At 44.2% G+C, this 19343-nt stretch overlaps 1 protein-coding gene across 1 annotated transcript; it reads right to left on the bottom strand.

Annotated features, from left to right (window-relative positions):
• Positions 1-240: 240 nt before the first annotated feature.
• On the bottom strand, positions 241-1161 carry LOC101556070 (taste receptor type 2 member 41-like). The gene has a single exon (XM_004608321.2). It carries the CDS (start codon positions 1159-1161, stop codon positions 241-243), a length of 921 nt encoding a protein of 306 aa, XP_004608378.2.
• Between the last annotated feature and the right edge of the window lie 18182 nt (positions 1162-19343).

Genomic DNA, 19343 nt, shown 5'->3' with positions numbered 1-19343 from the left:
CTCTGACAACCACCTGCTCTCTGAAACCTGATGGTGGGGTGGGGGGATGCATTTCATGTGTCCCCAGGAGGAGTTGTGCTCAGAGAATTCCCAGATTTACTCCCCTTCTCTTTCCCCAAGGAGAGTCCCAAACTCTAGGCCAGGAGATGTCTGCTTGAAGACATTTTCACGTAAGGGGACCAGATTCAGTCATGTCCACTTGAATCTCTTCTAGGGGTCCGGATTAGGAGGCCGTGCAACCTAGGACTCCTGGAGGCCCCTGACCCACAGAACGAGGTGCCTACACACCCCTTGCAGCCGGGGATTGCTGAGGATGAGGACCAAGGGGTGGACAGATGTGCACAGGTAGATCACATTTTGCCAGGGCCAGTACCAGTCACTCTCCGCAGAGAAGAACCCCAGGATGTCGATGATCAGGGACAGGAAGGAGAGAGCATAGAGGAAGAGGAAGGAGACGAGTGACTTCAGAGCCCGGCTGTGCGCCTGGGCGCGGGGGTCCCTCGGGCTGCGGATGTGATGCTGCATCCTGCCCGAGTGGTTCCTCAGCGACCCAATCAACAGCAGGATGGACAGCAGGAAAATGGAGCAGGGGATGGACAAGGTGACCAGCTTGAGGGGCAGGAAGTAGGATAGATCCAGCCTCCTGCTCCACTCCTCGTAGGTCACGTTGTCAGAAAGTCTCCTAGCGAGGAATCCTTGATGCACTTTACGGTTCCCCCAAAAGAACAGCAGGGTGACCAGGCAGGAGACGAGGAGGGAGCCCAGCAGCAACCAGGGGACGGACCCCAGAAACCTCCACTTCAGCCAGAGGAAGGCGGGATGGGAGACGTTGGCAACCTTCAGGCAGAAGAGGACGCTGAGCCAGGTGCCGAACCAGTAGGTGGCCGTGTTCAAGAAGTCCCAGTGCAGCCCGAAGAACTGGCGGGCGGGTCTGTACTCCATGAGGTGCAGGAAGTAGTAGAAGCTGTTGGCCATGCCAACCCACTGCAGGCAGAAGCGGCTGGCGCCCAGACACAGGAGGATCAGGTCCGAGGGGAGCAGCCTCCCGCGGCACACCCGCTCTCTGCCCAGAGCCAGCACAATGAAACCGTTGGCCACAAGTCCCAGGAGACACAGAAGGACGAAGAGCAGCATGAAGAAGAACGTGAGTGCTGGTTGCATGTTCGCCCGTCCCCAGAAACGCTCCGCTGAGTCTCCGTCCCTGATTGATGCACCCCTGGACCCTGCTCCAGGCCCTCTTTGAATATTTTTTCCTGGGGTGAGAGCAGAACTGACTCCAGTCTCTGCCTCTGCTCCATCTCAGAGGAACCGTGAAGTCGGCTCACTGAGAATGCAAATTGGAGCTCGGCGCAGTTACCTCTGATTTGCTTCTCCGATTTTGCCTACCGGCTGCCATGGCTCGCACCGAGGGAAAGTTTCTCAGTGTCTCTGTGATTGAGCTCCGTCCCGGGGCCCTGTAAACACACATCTCCCCATATATCATTCTCACATGATGGACACACTCATGTGGCCGAGACCTAGCCAAAGTAGTGTCGTTAGGGGGTTCGAGAGATAGTCTATTCGGTGGGCACTGGCCTGGCACGCAGCCGACCTGGGTTCAAATCCTTGGTATCTCCCGAGCAGCACCACCAAGAATCATTTCTGAGTGCAGAGTCAGGAATAGGCCCTGCGTATCACTGAGTGTGGCCCCCAAACAAAAACTAAAAAGATAAAAATAAAAATAGTCGTGTTAGTGAGGTCCGTGTCAGCTGAGCTTCCTTATTACACTGTCACCCTCACTGATGACGTTTTGAACCTTCCAAGGACAGATGCTTTGGTCCACTTTTCTACTCATCTTAACTCTTTAATGGACTCTAAAGTCTAAATGATGGAAAATGGGTTAAGCTGTGTTTTTGCATCCAAAGAGAGAGTTTATTTTCTTGGTATTGTGGGACTAAGGTCAACTGTTTCTGCTGGATGCTGATTGGATGGTGCTCTTCTGTCTTGTGGCCACTCACGTCATGTTCTTTGCCAAATGGGCTATTTCGACACGTCTGCTTATTGATCTAGTAGGGACATGGGCCCTGGTGGTGGGTTTGGAGTTGGAACATTGTATGCTCAAAACTGTATTACTAATGGCATTGTCAATCAAGATGCTTAACTTTTCTTAAAATAAAGTCAAATAAAAGGAAATCTCTGAAAGACCTCGTTGGAAAGTAAGTATGTTTTCTTACATAAAAATATATTCAAGTTGGTTCAGAGTCAAATGTTTTCTGCTTAAAACTTCAAAGTTGTCTTCTCTCAATCTTTATTTAAAATGTTCTCGCACTTTAGAGTGTGTTTTTTCTTCATGAGTTGACTAAGAAATTAATCATACAAATAGCATGAACATTGTTAATCACCTCAGCTTGAGTCTATAATTGCATTAAAATTCATAATTCATAATAAAAATAGAGATCCCAGTGAAGTTGGGTAAGTGTATGTTTTTCTCACTCTCAGATATCTGTTTCTTAGACAGGTTATGCACTCATTTCTTAACTCAACAATTACTTATTGAGCATCCATACATCCTGGGCACCTTTTAGAGTCCCTGAGGATATTCCGTTGAACCAAAGATGTGGGATTCTTGTTTTTAATGGATCTTACAATCCAAGGCATGATCACTGACAAGCAAACCCCAAAGGCCAAACATCCAGAGACACAGTGCTTTGAAGAAAAGAGGCAGAAGGTATCTGGGGAAGTATGGAGGGGGAAATAGCTTCAGAACAAGGCTGAGAGGATTCCTCACATCCACAAAGCATAACTTCCGCTGTGAATCCGTGAATAACTGGCTCCGCTCCTAACATGACCAAATCAGAATTATATTATTTCTCTTCCAATTTTTGTCCCAACTTTAATAGGGAGGAAGAGCTCCAGAAAGCCACCTGACTTTTCTTTCCACCCAGATTAAATGGGTTGTCACAGATCACAGAAGAGTCTTCAGTCAGGAGTGGAATTTTTCCTCCTGGCTCGTGGACACCACTCAGCTGCCTCGAGACAACCTAGCCCTGAGCTTGGCTGGTGCAGAGGGAGCACGGGGAACGGTCTAACCCAGAGGAGGCAGAAAGCCATCTGTCTTTGTGTCTTTCAGACTGGACAGATGTTTAAGGCCGACTCCCGCCCTCATGGGGGAAACTTTTGGTGCCTGTGTTAAGTTCCCAAGTGGGGCCTCTCTCCTGCGGTTCTCCTTGGTAGGGAGAAAGCGTGTATTTGGGGTTCCTTCTCCCCCTAGGCTTTCACCACCAAACTGTTGCTGCAAGAGTTGCCCTATTCTGCGAGGCAACCCTGGGATTAGATCCGCAGACACGCTCACATGTATGTTCTCTCCCTCGTGGCCTACAGCTGCATTACTTGCCCTCCCGGTGGTTGAGTTCTGCCACAGCCACATTCTCCCGCCCTCGAGATAGCGCCTTTCCTGCGAGTGAGAGCATCCTCCAACTGTCTCCAGCAGAAGCTCGATCCCATCTGCTGAGCAACTCAGAAACAGCAGAGTAGATTTGACAATCTCTCCCCCTGGTTCTCTCTGACCCACCACGAGGCTTGAGGTCAGACAGGTGATATGTTCCTAGCTCTCCATCAAAGACAGCGTTGCACTTTGCTGCTTTTGCTGGGTTCATCGTTTTTCCACAAAACCCTCTGTGTTCTGTTTTTTCAATTATTTTATTCTTTTCAAACGTTTCAGCTATCATGGAACAGGTTTTTTGTTTGTTTTGAAAATCTGACTATGGTGAGCTGGCTGTTCACCTTGGCACCTGGGCCAGAGAGATAGCGTAGCAGATAAGGCACATGCTCGGGTTCTATCCCTGACACCTCATGCAGTCCCCTGGACCCCACTAGGAGTGATCCTGAAGAGCTCAGAGTAAGCCCTGAGCACCACTGAGTGTGGACCCAAAACAAAATTTTAAAAAGAAAAGAAAAAAACCTTGGTATCTGCTTGAAATATCAACTTTCAATACCTCGTGATTTAATGAACAAGACACAGAAAGTTGCATTGGTTATGATAATAAACTTGGACATGATTCCAGGGTTATTGGAAACCATTAGAGGTTGTTTACAGAAGAATCTCATAATTTATGTTTTTGAACAAATCTCCTAGGCTATAATTGGTTGGAAGAAAGTGACCGTGGTTAGTGCGCTAGACCAGATAGAAGCAAATGCTACCCACCTTCCACCTGGGAGGCCAGTAAGGCCCAGTAGAGATAACATGCTGGTATTTTCTGAAGATCCAGTTGGATTTGCATAAGACGATAGGAATCAAGGGTGGATCCTGTATTTTTCACTTCTGTAGCCTGGATTATATGGTTGTTAGAAATGTTTGCTGGAATGAGGAATGCGAGAGGTAGATGTTTGTGGGGAACATCCACTTCAGCGACGTTAATTTGAGATGCCTGATATCTAAAATGAGACCTGAAGTAGACAATTGCAATGTGAAGTCTGATCTCAGTGGAGAGTTAAAGCTGGAGTAACAGGTTCCGGAGGCATAGCACATGGTATTATTTAGGGCCATTAAACTTGATGAGATCATATGGGGAAAGGATGGAGTCAGTTCAGCGGCTGGGAGAAGCTTTGCACTGTGCACTTGAAATCTGATCGGGGCTACAGCGGAGATGGGGCCGAGACAGATATCAGAAAGGGATTCCACACTCAGGGTGCAGAGCAAGAAGAGGAGGAAATAAGTGGATGAAGATAGTGCCCCGGAAAAGAAAACTCCGAGGATGGGAGCTGGACCTCCAGGGTGAATTGCACCCAGAAGTCGAATGCCAGTCTCGCCCCCAAGGGACCTGGGGCTGGGGGGCAGGGGGAGAAAGTTGGAAACGTGAAGGTGCCTCAAGACAGACTCTGTTGGATGTTCTCACTCTCAGAGGCCCCTTGGGTCCAACGCTCCACATATCAGAACGTTAGGCTGGAAGCTAACTTCGGGGCCAGCCAAAGCTGTCCTGGCTTTGTCCCCCATTCCCCGACACAGAAATCCTACTTGTCATTCATCCTTCCAACAACCCCCGCCCCCTGGTGGGAGCTGCATGGAGAGGCCCAGGCTGGGCATTAAGGATAAAAACTCTTTCTTACTGGCCTCACATGCTGGGGGAAAAGGCAGCTCAGATAGAGAAGGGAACACCAAGTAGAGGAGGTTGGGAGGACCCATTCGGGTTGGAAGAAGCGAACTGAAAGTAGACGATAGACCGAACATGAAGGCCACTCAGTACCTCTATTGCAGGCAACAACACCCAAAAGGAGAGAGAACAAAAGGGAATGCCCTGCCACAGAGGCAGGGTGGGGTGGTGGGGGATGGGGTGGGGGTGGTGGGAGGTATACTGGGATCATTGGTGGAGGAGAATGGGCACTGGTGGAGGGATAGGTCAATGATCACTGTATGAGTGAAATGCGAACACAAAAGTTCATAAGTTTGTACTTTTGTACATCACAGTGATTCTCTAATAAATATTTTTAAAAAACCTCTTTCTTCAAGAAACCATGTTCTAATACTTATACCTGCTTTTTTTTTAAAAATCATTTTTGAAGGACAATTCTTGAGGGAGAAAGGTGAGTAGGTACATAATAATTCTGTGTAATAAAGGAAAAATAATGACTTTTGGGGGCTGGAGCAATAGCACAGTGGGGAGGGCGTTTGCCTTGCATGCGGCCAACCCAGGTTCGATTCCCAGCATCTCATATGGTCCCCTGAGCACCGCCAGGGATAATTCCTGAGTACAGAGCCAGGAGTAACCCTTGTGCATCGCCGGGTGTGACCCCCCCCAAAATAATGACTTTTTTAAAAAGTTGCATTGAGGGCCAGAGCAACAGTACCATGGGGAGGGCATTTGCCTTACACATGGCTGATCTGGGTTCAATCACCAGGATCCCATATGATCCTAGGAGCACTGCAAGGAGCGATTTCTGCATGCAGGGCCAGAAATAACCCTTGATCATCACCAGGTGTGACCCAAAAAGAAAAAAAAAGTCATATTGACTTAGTTCTACTATGAATCTCCAGGTACTACTGAAAATGTCATATATATATATAAACTATATATATAACACATATTAATTTATATATGTGTGAATATATATGCTATTTAAAACTTGATGATATATATCATTAAACTTGATGATATATAATGACATATATAATGATATATATAATTTTTAACATGGTGCACATGCAATAACTGTATTGTTTAACTTAAATTTGCTGATGGAAGAACTTTAGTGGTCTCACAAAAAGGTAGATATGAGGTGATAAATGTGTTAGTTAATTGGGTGAATTCTTTCACAATGTATCAGTATTTCAACTAATCTTACTATATGATTAATACACACCACAATTTTATTGGTCAATTGCACTCAATAGAGTATGGGAAAGGCTATAATCAGGACATTGGTAATAGTGTGTAGGGCCAGAATGCATGCTTTGCAAGGCTGGAGGCTGGCATTCAACCCTGAGCATAGCCAATGAGCACTGCACTAGGAGTAGCCTCTGAGCAAAACAAGCGGAACAGCAAAATAAGTATAATCCATAAAATAACTATAAATATTAAACTAGAAATATGGAACATAATTGATATATGGTAATCATATTAGTACTTAAATGTATGTATATTTATATAGCCATAAAAGGATAAATGGAAACAAAGTTAAACATATAATTTGCAATTACAAAAGAGCACACCACTTGTGCCTTGGATGCAAAATATAATAGTCATAATAAATATCCCCAAAGTGACAGAGTCAGCAGATATTACCTCTGAGATGGTAATCTAACATTTGCTGGTTGTGGTTTAAAATAGTCCATGTAAAGTCAACATACATGAAAGCTTGCTCCTGGGGACATGATATTATAATATAATGTTGAGTAAGAATCCAGGGTAGGACCAGCTCAAGAGTTCCTCTTTGAAGAGAGGAAGATGAATGTCTAAAATGACAAAGTCACACAGTGGATTGCAAAACAAAGAACGAAGATTGAAGAAAAACATTGTCTGCAATAAAATGTTCCGTGTCTGACCTTTGCCAGACTTTGCCTGCTGGGTTCCAGGAGGACAGACCCCACTAGGCTGGAATAATTCTGTCACAACATCACCGAGTCGATTGTCTCCTGCTTCCACTTTAAATGACTGCAAATGATCTAGAATAAAATCCTGCTTATTCAGCAAAGCTGTTGAACAAAATATTTTTTACTCCTAAGCTTTTTTTGTGTGTTTTATGCCATACTTTTCACAAACCATTTGGGTGTCCTACAAAAAAATTGCCATCTGTGAACGTGAATAATGTCTCCTGGCGTGAAACTCAGAGTTGTTTTTCTCATTATTCACCATCTTATAATTTTCATACTTTTTCACTTATGCATTTCAAAAGTCGCTTTCAATGCTGTTGAAAGGCTTTCTTAAGCTTGTTATAGCAGGAAAGGAAGATAGCCACAACACATTAAAAAAAGCAACATGAATGTATTGTCTTAATTTTGTTACAAATTGTTGAAATGTCTGCGATATGGATACCATTCATTTTCGTTTATGTGTATATATAAGCATGTTTCTAGGTGAGAAAAACCACCTAGAGGAAATAATGAGTGTCTCGTCTCGCGGGACTTGGTCAATGTGGGTAGCCGGGAGAGGGTGCGTGAGTGAAAAGGAGACAGACACAGACAGACACACAAGAATGAGATGAACACCAGAAGAATGGGAGCAAGCTCCAACTTTATTTCTCCTAAGCTAGTCTTTTTTCATTGATTAGATGAGGAAGTGGGCAGAATGGGAGAATAGCAAAGAATGCAAACATTTAACGAAACTGGATGTGGGTCCTGATGTCAGTTTCCCTGGGCATTGTTCTGCAACCTTTCCCAAGAAGCGCTTGTTCCTTAGTTACAGGTCAGTCTGTACTGACATATTGGTTCCCAGGCACTGGCCCCCGGTAAATAAGCTTAAAGGTGATTCCCAAGACTGGAGAGAGAGTACAGCGGGTAAGATGATTTCCTTGCATGCACCTGACCCAGGTTCAATCCCCATCATCCCATATGGCGTCTCAAAAACAGACAGAAGTAAGTCCTAAATGCAGAGCCAGAAGTAACTCCTGAGCATCACTGGTTGTGACCCAAAACCAATAATAATAATAATAATAATAAAGATAATCCCCATTGACAACAAAAACTCAAATAATTTTTGAACTTCTTTAGATTAGGTATGGAGAGGTAGCACAGTGGGTAAATCATGTACTTTGCACCTGGTTGATCAGGGTTCAATGACATCACATATGACCCTCTGAGCATTTCCAGGAGCAAGTCTTGACTACTGCCCAGTGTGGCCCCAAAATGAACTAAACAAAACAGAAAAGCAAAGTTCTTTTGATTAAAATATTTTGTTTTTCAAGTTTTCTGCATTAATCACATACTATTGTAGCACTTTTGTTCCGTTGCTCATCTATTTGCTGGAGTGGGCACCATTGTGAGTAACGTCTCCATTGTGAGACTTGTTGTTACTGTTTTTGGCATATTGGAATCACCACAGGTAGCTTCCTAGGCTCTGCTGTGTGGGCAGGATACTCTCAGTAGCTTCCCTCTCCGAGAGAGACGGAGGAATCGAACCCGGGTTGGCCACGTGCAAGGCAAGAAGATAAAGTTTCAAGGTGAATATATGATCTTACACATGTTTCAGGAACACTGAATAACCCGAACTCCCTGTGACCTTAGCCTGAGACTCCCTGCGATCAGAGACTTACATGAACTTGCAGGATGACATTGGTCTGTCCTTTCTCCCTTGCTGCCAGGAGCTTAGGTTTACTGGGTAACACGCACCATAATGCTCCCGAAGCACTCCCATCTCCTCGGAATTCATCTTTAACTTCTCTGTGCTCTGCTTTCTCTAGCTGTTAATCACTCATCTCCCCTACCCAGAACCTGTGACTTGTGAGGTCAGACCCTTCTAAGGACTCTGTCACTGTCACTGTCACTGTCATCTCGTTGCTCATCGATTTGTTCGAGCGGGCACCAGTAACGTCTCTCATTGAGAGACTTATTGTTACTGTTTTTGGTATATCCGATAGGCATAAATGGCAACTGATCACCAACCAGCTTGGCGGCCCTGTTCCCTCCTTCAGGCGACTGTTGGCAGTGGCTGCCGGCTGGGGTGGGCAAGTGGCTCATGGCCACCAAACGCTCATGGTGACAGAGCATCCTCACTGAATGCACAGAACTGATTCAGGTGGCCTAAGGAAGAGTTGGGGACAGTGGAGATGACCCGTACAGAACTGGTAGCAATTGTCACCATCCCAGTATGCAAACTAATCTCTTGATTTTCCAAAACTGGCAGTGGCTTTTCTGGCCATCTATAAGAACATGGAGCAAACTTGACAAATTAGTTCAATTAAATCTTTCATCCCATCTGCCCCACCCCTGCAAATCCATACCACCACTTCCGGTAGCAGCATGACCACCTTATTTCCTCATGCCTGAGCATTCCAACCTAACCCCCAACCAGTGGCATCAAATAATGGGTCTTAAATTCATGTCTTGACTCCAAGGCACGTGGGCACCTTTTCCTATGTCATTTGGTTTAGTTCTTCTCATCATCACCATCGGTTTGGGCCTTAGAAGTCTTTTGTTTATTAATTTATTTATTTTTATAGAATCGCCTTGAAACACACAGTTACAACGTTGTTGTGATTGGGTTTCAGTCATGCAATGTTTCAACACCTGTCTCTCTACCAGTGTACATACATGTCTCTCATTTCCCTCCCCTTACCACCCCCAGCCTGCCTCTACGGCAGACACTTTTCTTCCTTCTCTCTCTCTCTTTCCTCATCCTTTCTCACTCTCACTCACTGTTCCGAGTTTCCAAATCAGAGACCAGAATTGGAACCCTAATATCCCAAATCTTTGCTAGAGTATGAGGCAGAAAGAGCATCTACAAGGGGAGATGTGTACTACCAACGGTAGTATACAAAAGACAAGTTCATGTTTGATTCGCACTTGTACTCAGGAATGAGTGATTCAGAGGCAAAATCACTCTGATTAGGACTCATAGCCAAAGTCCAATATCTTATTCGCTCAGGTAAAACTGGAGATGAGCATTCCAAATTCTTGGGTACTGATTCTATAGGTCTCCCTGAAGTCAAGGTAACCATTCACAAATTTCAAATCACAGACAAAGAAATAAGCTTCTTTAAGGTTTTGGCAATGTCACTGGGATAGGGGGTGTGGCAGAACCAGTTTGGCCAGAAGAGGCTAGGATGGGGATTGTCCAGTTCACAGTGTATGAGGTTGCCCCCACAAACAGTGCAAGAACAAAGCCAGTGCTACCCAGTACTGTGAATCAGAGGGTCAAAGACAGCAGTCACAGGGTTTGACCACACTAGAGGGAACTGATGGAAATTCCTTAGGAAACCAGTTCACTGTCCAGATGCTTGGACAAGACAGACAAGTCTTGAAATCAATTCAACTACACAGAGAAAGGGGAGCAGCTAAGCAAAGGAAAAACATCTCAAGATTTTAATTTTGTTTTATCTTAGTGAGTAAACTGTTGTTTTTTGTTTTGTTCTGATTTTGCTTTGGTTTGGTTTGGTTTGGGGGCTGGTGGAGCTCAAGGCTTACTCCTGGCTTACTCCCTGCTCAGCTATTCCTGGCAGGGCTCAGAAGACCATATTTGGTGTCAGGAATTAAACCAGGTCCACCACGTTCCAGGCAAGTGACTTACCTAGTACATCCATTGTCACCGTATTCGGGATTCTAAAAAAAATTTGCTCAAGTCCAAACATATACTTGTACACCTACATTGATAGCAGCACTATCCATAGTAATGAAGAGGTAGAACCTACTCAAGTGGGTAAACAAGACATGATCCATTACCTAGTGGAATATTCTAATTTGATCAAGTAGATGCTGACACAGGCTGCAATATAGGTAAACTTTGAAGGCATTGCACCAAGTAAAATGAATGAGACACAGAATAAGGATTGTCTAATTCTACTTTTGTAAGGTACCTAATATGGTCAAGCTTAAAAAGACCAGAAATAAATGAATAAATATAGGACATGGGGGGAAGGGTGGAGAGATAGTACAGCAGGTAGGGCACTTGCCTTGCATGCAGCAAACTGGGGTTCCATCCCTGTCACTCCAGATGTTTCCCAAGTACCCGCCAGGAGTGATTCCTGAACATAGAGTCAGGAGTAATCCCTGAGCACTATCAGGTATGCCAACCCCAATAAAACCCCAAAAATATCAATCAATCAATCTGTGGACAGATAGGAAGGAAAACAAAGTAGGATAGTGGTTGCCATCAGCTGGTGGGGAGAAGAGAAATGAGTTTTTTGACCAGGCAAGAGTTTTAGCTGGAAGATGAAAATGTTCTGGAAACGGAGGCCAATGTTGACCGGCTATTCCTGATCACTCCTAGTGGTGCTCAAGGTACCAAGCAAAGTCAGGGACCAACACTGGGTCTCCCACATGCAAAACAAGCATGCAGTCCCTGGAGATATCTCTCAGTCCAATGTGAATATTTCTAATTCCATTGAGCTATACACTTAGTGTGACAGCTTAGCATTATAAATTTTATGGCATATGATTTTTATCATAATAGACAATCTTTTTTCTTTCTTCTTTAGAACCTTTAAAAAAATGTTTTATTGAATCACTGTGAATTACAGTTACAAGCTTTCGTGTTTGAGTTATAATCACACAATGATCAAAAACCCATCCCTCCACCAGTGCACATTCCCCACCACCAATATCCCCAGTATATCCACCATTTCCCAACCTCCCCCTGCCTCCATGGCAGACACTTTCCCCCATACTCTCTCTACTTTTGGGCATTAAGGTTTGCAATAGAACCTTTTTTCAACATTGGCATTGGGGATTTTAGAGTCTGAAAGCAAAGGAATTACCTAGATTTGAGAGGGCACATGCAATATTTTGCTTTGGTTTGGTTTGGTTTGGTTTGGGGGCTGGTGGAGCCCATATTTTTCGGGCTCCACCAGCCTGAAAGTCGAAACCATATTTTTCTTAAAGAATGTTTCTGAGACACAGTAAGTCTTAACCTTTGAAATACATGCTTGACTTCAGATGCTGCTCTTGGTCTAAGAGAAAAACACATTGTTCTCTAAAGAAAGAGACTTTCCTTCAGGTCCCCTCCCTCAAATGATGGGCACTTGGGAATTACTTGTTGACTAAATGAGCCGGGATGCCTTTCCTTTTTAAAATAATCTTTAAACATGTCACCCTTATAACTTCGCTTCTGGCATGCTTTTAATATTTGGTGATTGAAAGCTATTTCTACTAGAGCAAAGACTCATATTGTAAATTATTGACATAAGTCGGTAACTTGAGAAATAAATTTTTCTTCATCTTCTTTATGGATTTCTCTAGTAATGCTGAGCAGCTAGAATTGAAATATTCTCCAGTTCCAAATGTTTAGAATAGATATTCTTCTTCCCTATTTGAAATTATTCAGCAAGGTCACCAACCTCAAGAAGAAGTCCTAATTCCTTATTTTATGAAAATTATAATATCCCATGAAGGCAGAAGTGTATGTGTAATATTCTGGCAACATGAGTAGTTTTATAGTTAGAGAAATCACTTTCATGAAGTGAAGCACAGGGAGAGGAACAAATGCTTTGTGACCTCACTCACCTGGTATATATAGAAAAGGCAAACAAAGGAATTGGCAGTGTTGACCAACGACAAACCTTTGGCCTTTGGTTAAATAACAGAAATTGCCAAGCGTGGTGGCTGGGAGAGCTGGAGAGGTAGAGGGGAACTAGAAGTGACATATAAGTGACATGGTCGTCAAGCTGTAGGAACTCTGTACATCAAAATCATAAATATCAGGGGCCAGAGAGATAGTACAAGAAGTAGGGTATGGCCAACCCAAACTCGGTCCCGGCACCACATATGGTCCCAGGAGCACTGCCAAGGAGTAAGCCATGGGACAGCCAAGGGTGTCCCAAAAACCAACAACAAATTTTTAAATTAAAAAAAATAACAAAGCCATAAAAGTCAGCACCTACTGGAGCAGGCTTGGGTTGGTGTTTGGGAAAATTCGAAATAATGTTGGTGGGAAGGTGTCATGGTGGTGGGATTGATGTTGGAATATTGAGTGTAATACATTATTGTGAACAACTTTAAAAATAAATAACTAAATACAAAAAAAAGAGTCAGCATTATATTACCTAGACTACACCAACTGCAACAAAGTACTTTGAACAAAAAAAAAAAACAAAAAGCACGGTATTATGTAAATATTACATATTAGTTTGTTCAGCCTCTTCTAAAATGGTTTGGTTTTTACGAGACTAAAAATAAATCTTCACAAAAACCCACTTCTCCCTCGTAGTTTCTCTGGTATTCAAGCCTGAGGTTTTCATCACAATAGTCCAGAACAAGAATTATTTATAGATAAGATGTGACATTCCAGCTTACTAAAGTCCCAAAGTGCATTTGACAGTCCATGACCAAAGCCCAGTTTCAGATGCTTTTATCTGTCACCGGGGCCGATATTCACACCGTTTGCAACCAGTTTCATTACAAACCTCTGACAGAGGCGAGCCCTGAGCACGGGCTCCGGAAGCCACATCCTGGTTTCATCCCAGGCATTACAGTTTGATTTGATCTGGTTTCTGATCTGATTTCAAAAGCTCGCTTCCCCTCACAGTTCTCCTCCCCTGACAATCCTTGTTCTCCTGAAACTTTTTGTTTTTTAATCTCGAGATTAATCCCCTTCGTACGAGTGAATCACACAAGAGTGACTGGCAATTCAGGCTGTATGTCAATAGGAAGTCAGAAAAGAGGTCACCAGAGCCATTAAGAAATGTCAAAACCTGACAGACTGTGATCGAAGTGAGATGGAAAATCCCAAATAGCATGCAGTTGAGTCATAAAATATTCGCAAAAAACATTGTAAATAGATTATGCTAAAACAACTGAGTCTGATAAATTTCCATTTTCCTTAAAGCCAGACTCCCTATAAACCCTACAAACATTTTTTTTTTTTTGCTTTTTGGGTCACACCAGTGCTGCACAGGGGTTACTCCTGGCTCTGCACTCAGGAATTACTCTTGGCGGTGCTCAAGGGACTAAAGGGATGCTGGGAATCGAACCCAGGTGGGTCCTATGCAAGGCAAACGCCTTACCCACTATACTATTGCTCAAGCCCCAAGTCCCTGTAAACATTGACTTGGTACATGATTAACAATAACTTAGATCTTCACTATTGCTGTATTCTTCTAGCTACAAAGATTCTAGTTTCTCGCTAGATTTCTCCTTTGACATCATCATTGCACTATAATTGGAAATATGAATCTATAATTCTTTTTCAGGTGGTTAGAGTAGCTTGAACATATGAACCTAGAATTTTTTTTTTTTTTTGGAGTTGGGAGCACACAAAGTACTCAGGGGTAGTTCCTAGCTCTGGGGTCAAGAGTAACTCCTATCTGTGCTGGGGATTGAACCAGGATCAGCTGCATGAGGGTAAATCAGTGTCTTCCGACCCAGACTGTATCTCCAGCCCTGACCCTAGAGTTCTATGACTTGTTGCTTAAGGATTTTATATTAAATGTAAAAGACACATGACAGCAATAACCTCACTCTAATCACTATACCGTAGAAAAAACAGAAACTGGATAGATGTGGAAAAATAGCAAAAATCGCTAGTGTTTTTCTGAGTTTCAGAATTGATGAGTCATTGTCTAGAAGCCACAGTTTCTTCTAGAGGCATAGAAGAAACAGTGAAGCCTGGAGATCAGGAAAATAGCCCAAAGAACTATTTTCTTTGACTAGGGCATGTGTGACACGCAGGAGCCTGGGACTCAATCAATCCCTGGTACCACAAGCTCCTCCAAGGGAGCACTCAGTGAACAACGAACCAGAGTAACCCACAAGCACCTCTGGGTCTGACCTGGAAGGAAAGAAGGAGAGAAGGAGAGAAAGAGAGATGGTGAGGCTTTGCATTCACGCAGTAATCTACACTTGGTTCATGCATTCAACAAATATTAATTAAACATTTGCCATTTGATAGTGGGGCCCCAAACAGACAAGACTTCCTATTCTCATGCCCTTTACGCTTGCGTGAGAGAAACAAATGAAGAATGGGAACAAGTAAATTAGTGGAAATGATAAGATAATGGTCGTGCTAGGCAGGCAGGCGACTGCAGTGTGGACTGTGGCATAGTGTGGCAGCGAGCACAGGGGAGGAAGAGCGAGATGCCAATAGCGGGGGAAGAGCATCCAACCAGGGGAACCCCCAAATACAAAGATTCTAGGAATATACAGGCCTGGCCTCTTCAAGGGGGGACTATCAAGGAGCCAAAGAAGTGACAAGAGTCAGAGAGGAGAGGAGAGGAGAGGAGAGGAGAGGAGAGGAGAGGAGAGGAGAGGAGAGGAGAGGAGAGGAGAGGAGAGGAGAGGAGAGGAGAGGAGAGGAGAGGAGAGGAGAGGAGAGGAGAGGAGAGGAGAGGAGAGGAGAGGAGAGGAGAGGAGAGGAGAGGAGAGGAGAGGAGAGGAGAGGAGAGGAGAGGAGAGGAGAGGAGAGGAGAGGAGAGGAGAGGAGAGGAGAGGAGAGGAGAGGAGAGGAGAGGAGAGGAGAGGAGAGGAGAGGAGAGGAGAGGAGAGGAGAGGAGAGGAGAGGAGCTGGGGCCAGAGGCAGAGCGAGGGGGTGGCCGGGAAATGCTGTGAAATCTTGACAACTAGAGCTGGCTGTCCTCTGCCCTTCCTGAGGTTGGGTACCCCCGCCAGGGAAGTGGACAGTGGACCAGCCCATCTTTGCTTCTGTGCAAAGCATCCCTGATGCCACATCCCTGGTCCTCTTCTGCCTTCCAGAACCTACCACCATACTTCAGCCCCAATAGAGCCAAGAGACAAGATACAAATTGTGGCCCAAGAGAAGAAGTGACACGCACCAAAATCCTGGGGTAGACGGCCTGCTGAAATGGCAGATGCATTAGTAATATGGGTGGATATGGCCAAATCACTGACATTGTGCTAATTTATAGTCCCATGAGCAAAGGGTAAGAGAACACGTTCATCTAATAACTTGAGGGAGAGGAACAAAAGTATTTTCAACATCTATAGATTATGCCAAGTGGGTATTTTTTTAAAAACATGGTATCTCAGTATAGTTTTAATTTGCATTTCTTTTCTTATAAATTAGTCTGATTATTCTTTCCTGTTTTTCAGCCATTTGTGTTTCCTTTCCTCTGAATTGCATATTATTTGCCTTTTCTCTTTTCCGCTGGGTTGCTAATCCCTTTCCTGTCATTTCCAAGTTATGTCAGACATTAAAATTTTATTATGGGGCGCAGGCTTTTTCCAGTTTGTAATATTTCTGTAACTTCTTATTTTAAGTGTGTAGAATTTTTCATTTTAATTAGTCATTCTTTTCTGTTATGACTTTAGAAGACTTTCCCCACGCCCCAGTTTTTTGTTGCTATTTGGTGGGTTTGGGAGCCCACCTGGCAGAGCACAGGATCAGTTTCTGGCTCTGAGCTCACTACTGAACCCTGGGGGTGTTCAAATACTATTGTGATGCCAAGGGTAGAATAGGAGACAGCAGCTGCCTTACCCAATATGTTATGTCTCCAGCCCATACATTCCCATTTTAAAAGTAACCTCGCCTGGGACAGACATAGAAAGATTGCACTCATTTGTGGAATAAAAAGTAACAGAATGGGAGACTAACACCCAAGAATAGTAGAGATAAGTACCAGGAGGATTACTCCACAGCTTTCAAGCCGGCCTCACATGCTGAGGGAAAAAGCAGCTCAGATAGAGAAGGGACCACCAAGCAAAAGGTGCTAGGTGGGCCCGCTAAGGATGGGAGATGCAGGCTGGAAATAGATTATAGACGGAACATGATGTCTACTTAATATCTCTATAGCAAACCACAACACCCAAAAGGAGAGAGAGAGCAAAAGGGAATGCCCTGTCACAGAGGTGGGGTGGGGTGGAGGGGGCGGGTGGGGGTGGTGGGAGGGATGCTGGGACCACTGGTGGTGGAAAATGGGCATTGGTGGAGGGATGGGTACTCGATCATTGTATGATTGAAACTCAAGCATGAAAGTTTGTAAGTCTGTAACTTTTTCTCACAGTGATTCACGAATAAATTTTTTTTAAGTAACCTCATCTTCTCATTTCTTTTTTTTAATTTTTTTGCTGAATCACCATGTGGAAAGTTACAAAGTTCTCAGGCTTATGTTTCAGTTATACAATATTTAAACACCCATCCCTTCACCAGTGCCCATATTCCACCACCAAAAACCCCAGTATACCTTCTGCCCCCGCCCCCCCATCCCCAACTGCATAACTGATGAATTTCACTTCATTTTCTCTTTACCTTGATTACATTCCATATTTCAACACAAAACTCACTATTGTTGTTGGAGTTTTCCCCCAAGAAAGACAGCCCTACTACCAAGGAAGCATTTGATAATTAGTTTTCCATTGCTTAGAATGAAGAGATATGTAGCCCCACTGCTCCAAGTACATAACTCTTTTTTTTTCCTTTTCCCTTTTCCTTTTTTTTCCCCTCCTCCTCCTTCTTCCCGCGCCTCATAGTATAGTGGACGCCACACTGCGTTTCTCTCTGAAAAAGGGAAACAACCGGGAAAGAGGGATATTTCGTCTTCTTGGCCGGCGTGGGGCTGTTGCTTAGTTCACAGTCCAGAGAAATGGCTGCTACTTTGATTACCTTCAATATTTCAACAAAAAAACTCAGTTATTGTTCAGAGTTTCTACCCAAAGTTAGACCTGCTAAAAAGGAACCATTTCACATTGCTGACAATTAAGAGATGTTAAGTTGAGCGGCCGTGGCAGCGGCCATGCGGTTTTGGATTTCTGTATAAAGTCCAGGGAAAATTCTGCCAGAAATTGCATAGCCCATCTCACAGTTCCAGTGCATTGCTGTAAGAAGCTGCTCTGGATGCCAAAATGGGTTAGGCCTCTGGAATCAAAGTCTTTAGGCACAGAGGGTCCTTCTTATTTCTTATTGCACTTTCAACATTAAAATATTTTGTCTACTTAGACTTTATACAGCGCATGGGTTTTATTTGTTTGGTTTTGGGGTTGTTGTTTTTTTTTTGGTCCACACCCTGTGATGTTGAGAGGTTCCTCCTGGTTTTAACACTCCTGGTATTGCTCAGGGGACCGTATGGGATGCCAGGGATCAAACCCAGCTCAGTTGTGTGCAAAACCTTACCTGTCGGACTATTACTCCGGTCCCCAGCACATGGTTTGAGGAATGGTTGAACTTTTTTTTTCCCAAGTAGGCTTCCTTTTCCACACATCACAGCAGCAACCCATTTTTCTATATTTGAATATATTACTTTTATATGTCCATTCTATTTATACTTCATTCGTTCTAAATCCCCAAATTATATTAACTTACTTCCTGGACTCCCATTGTACTAGAGAGTAGTCAATGCAAATACTTTTAGTTACTTTTAGTTTAGTTTAGTTTTACTGCCACACCTAGTGATGCTCAGGGGTTACTCCTGGCTCTGCATCCAGGAATACTCTTGGCAGCACTTGGGGGACCATAGACCAGGACTAGAGAGGGGCCAGAATGATAGAACAGTGGGTAGGGTACTTCCCTTGTATACAGCCAACCTGAGTTCAGTCCTTGGTACCCCATACGGTCCCCTGAGCCTCCCAGGAGTGATCCTTGAATGGAGATCCACGAGTAAATCCTGAGCACGGCTGGGTGTGGCCCCAAAACAAAATCAACAGGTCCACAGAGATAGGACAGGAACTAAGGCTCTTGCCTTACATGTGGTCAACCCTGGTTTGATCCCTGATACTGCATGTCGTCCTCCAAGCATCACCACAAGTAACCCCTGAGTACAGAGCGAGGCGCAGTCCTTAAACATTGCCAGGTATAGTCTGAAAACACGCCCTCTCCAGGGGCTGGAGTGATAGCACAGCGGGTAGGGCGTTTGCCTTGCATGCGGCCGACCCAGGTTTGATTCCCAGCATCCCATACGGTACCCCGGAGCACCGCCAGGAGTAATTCCTGAGTGCAGAGCCAGGAGTAACCCCTGAGCATCGCCAGATATGACCCAAAAAGAAACACACACACACACACACACACACACACACACCCTCAAAAAAAAACCAACCAAACAAATGGACATGGATAATGCAACAAAAGGTTACTTGAAGAGAGAAGGGATAACGAGAGAGAGATAAAGTGGGAAATTCATAAAAATTGAAATGAGGGGCCAGAGCAATAATACAGTAGGTAGGGTGTTTGTCTTGCATGTGGCTGACTGGGGTTTGGCCCCTGGCATCCTATATGGTCCCCTGAGCATGGTCAGTAATTCATTCTAAATCCCCAAATTATATTAACTTACTTCCT

Source organism: Sorex araneus, chromosome 1 (assembly GCF_027595985.1).
Source record: "Sorex araneus isolate mSorAra2 chromosome 1, mSorAra2.pri, whole genome shotgun sequence".
In the NCBI taxonomy this organism is placed as follows: Eukaryota; Metazoa; Chordata; class Mammalia; order Eulipotyphla; family Soricidae; genus Sorex; species Sorex araneus.
This window is presented reverse-complemented; position numbering and strand designations above follow the sequence as displayed.

Excerpts from the sequence above, each read along its gene's own strand:
- LOC101556070 (XM_004608321.2), bottom strand. The coding sequence starts at position 1,161 with ATGCAACCAGCACTCACGTTCTTCTTCATGCTGCTCTTCGTCCTTCTG.